Source organism: Hemibagrus wyckioides, linkage group LG06, assembly GCF_019097595.1.
Source record: "Hemibagrus wyckioides isolate EC202008001 linkage group LG06, SWU_Hwy_1.0, whole genome shotgun sequence".
Taxonomy (NCBI): domain Eukaryota; kingdom Metazoa; phylum Chordata; class Actinopteri; order Siluriformes; family Bagridae; genus Hemibagrus; species Hemibagrus wyckioides.
In genome coordinates this window covers 32413355-32419354 of record NC_080715.1, presented here as the reverse complement: position 1 = coordinate 32419354, position 6000 = coordinate 32413355, and the positions used below count along the sequence as shown (strand labels likewise).

Genomic DNA, 6000 nt, shown 5'->3' with positions numbered 1-6000 from the left:
TCTCTCTCTCTCTCTCTCTCTCTCTCTCTCTCTCTCTTTCTGTCTCTCTCTCTTTACTTTCTACACAGGATCTCTTTGAATCTGTAACTGTTACTATAAACACCTTCATACTTAGGTCTCTACTGATAAATACTCCAGTCCAGCTGTGGGTGAAAAAGTGTGGATTTGGGAAAGATCAGCGTGTTTTTAACCTGAAAATGATTCTACTCTCCTTGAAATGAACTACTCTTCTTTACTTGTGTGCACTTCCGCAAAACATCCCCAAATTTCTGTATCAAAGTCTCATTCTATTTTATTTGTCTCTGCTCTAGAAGGCATGATCAGCGAGGTGTGTGTGTGTGTGTGCCTGAGTAAATTACAGGAAGCCAAATCTCTGTCCTCAAGCCTCTTACACCAGTTCTAGCAGCTCACTGAACATTGAAACAGCCTGCAAAAGTGCCTCATCCTCCAGGAACACAACACAGGCCAAAGTAAACGTCAGGAAAATGTTCAGAAACATGCTGAGAAATTACACGCCGTCTCATTTTTGCCAGAGAGATCACACGATATCTTCAGCTGAGTGCCTGTTCATTTAGCTACAGGCTAATCGTTTATTAAGATACAGATTTTTACGTTTAATAATTGAACAGGAGAAGCTTTGTGGCACATCGGGCCATGTTTGTGTCAGAGGAGTAATGAAACACAGGAAGGTCGTGTCGACGTTCAATGACGTTCTTTGGCAGCAGATTTGAAATTTCAGTACACATCACTTTTATCATGCGGCTGTGAAGAAAAAGGCTAAATCTAGCAGCATTAAACATTAAAAAAGGGACCTTTTTTTTCTTTTAAGCGCATAAACATAAATATCTGCCCCACAGACTGCACTTTCAATAAGATCGTTCACTGAACCTGATGATACCAAGAGCATTTTGTTCTTTATTGCTGTCTGGATTAATAGCATTAATAAATACTTAAACATCCATAATTCCTGTAAGATGAAATGTATTTTCCTTAAAAAAAAAAAGGCAGTGGGTGTCTAAGGTTAGGGATCGAGCGATTCTTTTAGAGAACTATTTTTTGCTATTTTAAGGCGAGAGGCTTAAAACTGAGCTCTCGACTTTCTGCAGCAGCGTGACTGAAAATAGCCGCTCTCTTACCCAGTATGGCCAGCACTGTGTTGTCCTTCAGCACCTCCATGGAACCTGAGCACACAAAGTAGATGGCCTGCAGCGCATCGCCCTGGCGGATGAGGAACTCTCCGGGTGCGCAGAATGACGTCTTGATAATAAGCGATAGTGAGCGCAGACACCCGCGGCTGGCCGACTCGAAAAGTGGCAGCTGTAGCAGCTCTTTGTTCAGGTGCATGGCGATGTCTGCTCTCAACTCGTCCGGGAAGTCCTTCAGCAACTGTGGGGAGAAAACACTGACATTGAGACTTGAAAGTTGAAAGAGGAAGACGAAGAATATCCGGAAATAACATTCAGGATTATAATGTGCAGAGTCCACTATTTTATCAGGACAAACAGATAATCACCTCTATTTTGTGAGACGATTTTCCATACACCATTTTTTTAAAATGATGTTAAAAAGATGTTATCACTTATTTGGAGATTTTTGATTACTTTTCAGCTAATAAACTCCATTGCATCTGTGCTAGCAAGGTTGCCCTGCGATCTCAGAGACTGCTAAATAAACCTGTCTGATACTCTATATACTGTGGTCTTTATTTCATTTGTCTGTATAGCATCGTCTGTAAATTAAACGTATAATGGCATTATTTTATGGCTGTACTTTTGAGGGTCACCAACAGCCGGGAACACATTCCTTGCGTGTGTGTGTGTGTGTGTGTGTAAAAACAATACTTGGTCATTGAACCTGATTCTGATGAACTGCAGCTACATAGGTGAAGTCGTTCGTCTATTAGCAGGAGAATGATTGATGTGAGAGGTGAGGAGAGACTGGCCTGATTTTAGAGAAGTCTAGGCACCTTATGAAAGAGAGAAAAAGGAAGTGCTGGGAAAGATGATTATGTGGGAACACAAGGGAGATCCAGACACAGAGAACAGGTGATAGAAGGGAAAAGGTGAGAGAAATGGTGACAGACTGACTTTCTGTAGAAAAATACTGAAATAAAGTACTTGGAAACTGCCGGGCATTAAACGTGAAATGTGTTGCACAAATTAAACTGAAGGGAACTTTCATAGCCGCTGTAATAGAGAAACTAAAGGCTCAGAGTGCACAAATTGCTCAGAATAACCCTCACACACTGAGCAAAGAAAATCTATTGCTGGTCTTCTGTCTACATTATAATGTGTGTTTTTTTTTTTTTAATGGAATAAACTCAAATTTTTTCTCACATGTTATTTGCATTAGTAAGATAGAGGAGTTATTAGAGGGAATATAGAGGTCAAAGTGAATTCGAAACTTGATTGTATCCTGTTTTTCTCGGAAACAGGAAGCGGAGAAGCCCACCTCGCTGACGTCGATGCCGTTGTTTACGGACCATGTGGTCTGAAAGCACTCCAGCATGCGCTGTTCCAAGGCCTTGGGCAGGCGGTGAACGCGGATGAAGTCCTTCAGGTCTTTGGTGCGTGTGTGGTAAAGAGAGCGGCGGGAGTACATGCGCTGGATGATGGCCGTCACATTACCGAAGACTACGGCATGCATCAGTGCTGAGAGAAGAGAAACACAGGACAGGAATAAGTAAGATTCAGACTGTGTGTCACAGGGACAGGGCAAATCCTGTAGGTTTGTGTTAAAAGACACAAATCATCATCATCATCATCATCATCATAGGGGTCCAACAGGGACCAGATTGCTCACATAATCCTTATGCCCGGTAATGCAGTTTGATTGACGCTTTGCAATGAAGGGATATCATACTGATGATGTCATACCAACTTATGATGTCATACTGATGTCGGAGCTCTAAATGGTCCAATACTGACATCCACGTCATCATGCTTCGAGACAAATTGTGTTGTGTGTGTGTATGTAATATTAGTCAATGCAACTTTCATTCATGGTGTAAATATGTATGATATGGACAAAAGTATGTGGACACCTGACCACCACACCTCTTCCCCCCAACTGTTTGAAGCACACAATTGTATAGAATGTCTTTGTATATTGTAACATCATAATTTTCCTTTACTGTAACTAATGTTCCAGCATGACAATGCTCCTGTGCCAAAGCCAGCTCTGTGAAGACATGGTGTGTTGAGGTCGGAGTAGAAAAATCCTGCACAGAGCCCTGACTCTGACCTCAACCCCACTGAACACCTCTGGGATGAATTTGAACACCGACTGAACCCCAGACCTCCTCACACTTACAACATCAAGCGTCTGATCTCACTAATGCTCTTGTAGCTGAATGATCACAAATCCTCACAGCCACGCTCTAATATCTAGTGGAAAGCCATCCCAGATTACTGGAGCTTATTATAACCGCAAAGGGTAAAGGATTAAAAATCTGGAATGGGATGTTCAGCGAGCACATACAGGTGTGTCCACAATCGTGATAGTAAAATAGGAAGTGTGTAACATCCGATCCAATTCCAGTTCATCACTTTAGACCATTATTGTCTCTGTTTCATTCTTCTAACATTTTCTTTTATAATGAAATGTTTGCAAGTTCTAGTCTTTCAATTCCACCAACAGATTGTAAAACCTCCCTTGAAACATTGCCACTTGGAATCTGCAAGAAATAAACATAAAAAGAAACTTCTCGACCTGCCCAAGTGTCACATAACTAATCTCTTCGTGTTTAGGTTTTTTTTTTTGGCTCGGTGCTTCTCAAAGTAACATCCAGGCATGTGTTTCTTTATTTCCACAATTTATTTAACATTTGTACTTAACTCTGTCGGTCTAAACCATCTGAGGGCACTCCAAAGTCTTCCTTAAAACATGGATTTAATTTTGTTTGACTTTCTCAGAGTTGTGCTAGTTATGAGTGGCTGTGCTGTAAAGTTGGTAAATACTCTAGTGGGTCTGGTATTTAATTTAATGAACACACACGAGTAGGTATATACATCTCAGACTAATGAGCCGCAGGTATTGGAGGTGTTAGTGTGTGTGTGTGTGTGTTTGACAGTTGTGCTACTATTGACTATATTACAATAATTACCAGTGTGTACTTGCTTGTTTCCGGATATAATGTGGATGTTTATGATGCTGTGTGGTAGCTCCATTGCCTGTTATGAGTAAAATGTGTATGTGTGTGTGTGTGTGTGTGTGTGAGATTCCTGTGTGTGGGTGGCAGAGCAGCTGTCAGCTGGATGGGAGCGTAATGGCCTCTAGTGATCACATGTGGTGACAGATTCTGAAATTTCAGTTTGTGTGTCTCGCCCTCTCAGCTGCATCAAGCTCTCTCCACCTCCCGCTTGCCTCTGAGGACATGGTCCTAAATTCAGACCCACGCTCTCAGACACACTTCCTCCTCTCTCAGTGCCACATCTCAAATAAACCTCTATTCCTGCACCAGGAGCACTGCACGCTTCATTCTAACACATCTCTCCTTTCTCAATCCTTTATGCCCTTAGAGCAGTGTTTCACAATTTCCCTCACACTTGCTAATTTATCCTCTGGGGATAAGTAGCTGATTCATTGAGCCTGATGTATTAGAAGCTTGGAAATCCTTACAAAGGACACTGCAGAGACACTGGAAAAGGGAATATTCCTCCTGCATCAATGAGCCTTGACCATCCATGACCCCATCGCCAATTCACCATTGTTCCTTCCTTGGACCACTTTGATAGATACTGACCACTGCAGACTGGGAACACCCCACAAGAGCTGCAGTTTTGGAGATGCTCTGATCCGGTCGTCTAGCCATCACAATTTGGCCCTTGTCAAACACGCTCTAATCCTTACGCTTGTCCATTTTTCCTGCTTCTAACACATCAACTTTGAGGACAAAATGTTCACTTGCTGCCTAATATATCCCACCCACTAACAGGTGCCATGATGAGGAGATCATTAGTCTTATTCACTTCACCTGGCAGTGGTCATAATGTTAAGGCTGACCGGTATATTCTGTCTATAGTACACTACAGTATTCTTCCTATAGCAACATTCCACCATATGCAATTCCTACTGCAGTATACTGTTCACGCTACTATAGACTTATAGAAAAACTCCTTTACCCTGTCTCTGGGTTACTGCTCATGTGTCTTCACAGCGAGAAGACATCACCTTGACCTTGACAGAACAGGGCTAGCTATTTTTCTTTTCCATGGACTAAAATTCACTCTATAATATTGTATATCTTTTTAATTTCTAAAAAAAAAGCATCAAATTGATTAAATAATCTATTAAATAATGAAAGATTTTTCATTATTTAATAAAAGAAATACACATAATTGATCAAAGGGACATCTTTCATGCCTTTTTCCGTTTACATCTAAACCTTATTACATTTAGTCAGAGCAGATGGGAAAGTCTTCTGCATATTAAGTTTCAGACTAGGGCTTGGTTATTACACAGTACTGGCAATTTCCTCATTTACATTAATGAATACATGCCCTGTGAGTGCTTAATAGATTTATATTTTTTTATTTTTTTTTTTAACCATTAGCAATCAGTTAGCCTCTGCACAAACGCTTCACACTGTTTGTAGACAAAGGTTCTGCGCTTGCTAAAATGGTCTGAGGATAAGGCACTCAGAGCACGGCCCATGATAAGTGAAATCAATAAATGATGTAGCTTAATAGGAAGCGTGGTTAGAAGAAATGCTCTTTTAATTGGAATGGATGTCAAAGGAAAGCGTTAGTATAAATGCAAATGTGGTTGAATGAGGCACAGAGGTTAATAGCCATTGCTGCTTAGGGAAGTGTACTCTAGCTCGTGAAGTAAGGAAAGGAATGAGGAAATAATGCAGAATGCACCCAAAGGTGTGGTATGCAAACCAACTACAACTTTTCGGCAGATGGTGACGTGATCCTCGCTAGTCTTGGGTGGGAAGCAAGAATCAAAAGCACATGCTTCTGCATATTCATGAGGCCAGCTCCAGGGGGTGGGAGC

General features: G+C 41.3%; 1 protein-coding gene across 1 annotated transcript in view; it reads right to left on the bottom strand.

Moving 5' to 3' along the window:
* Window positions 1–6000, bottom strand: part of kcnh3 (potassium voltage-gated channel, subfamily H (eag-related), member 3) — a 141761-nt gene that overhangs the window by 21872 nt on the left and 113889 nt on the right. Inside the window, exons 9-10 of the mRNA XM_058391441.1 lie at window positions 2452–2651; window positions 1137–1386 (exon numbers count right to left, since the gene is read on the bottom strand). Of these exons, the coding sequence (XP_058247424.1) occupies window positions 1137–1386; window positions 2452–2651 (450 nt within the window). The remainder of the gene's footprint in view (window positions 1–1136; window positions 1387–2451; window positions 2652–6000) is intronic.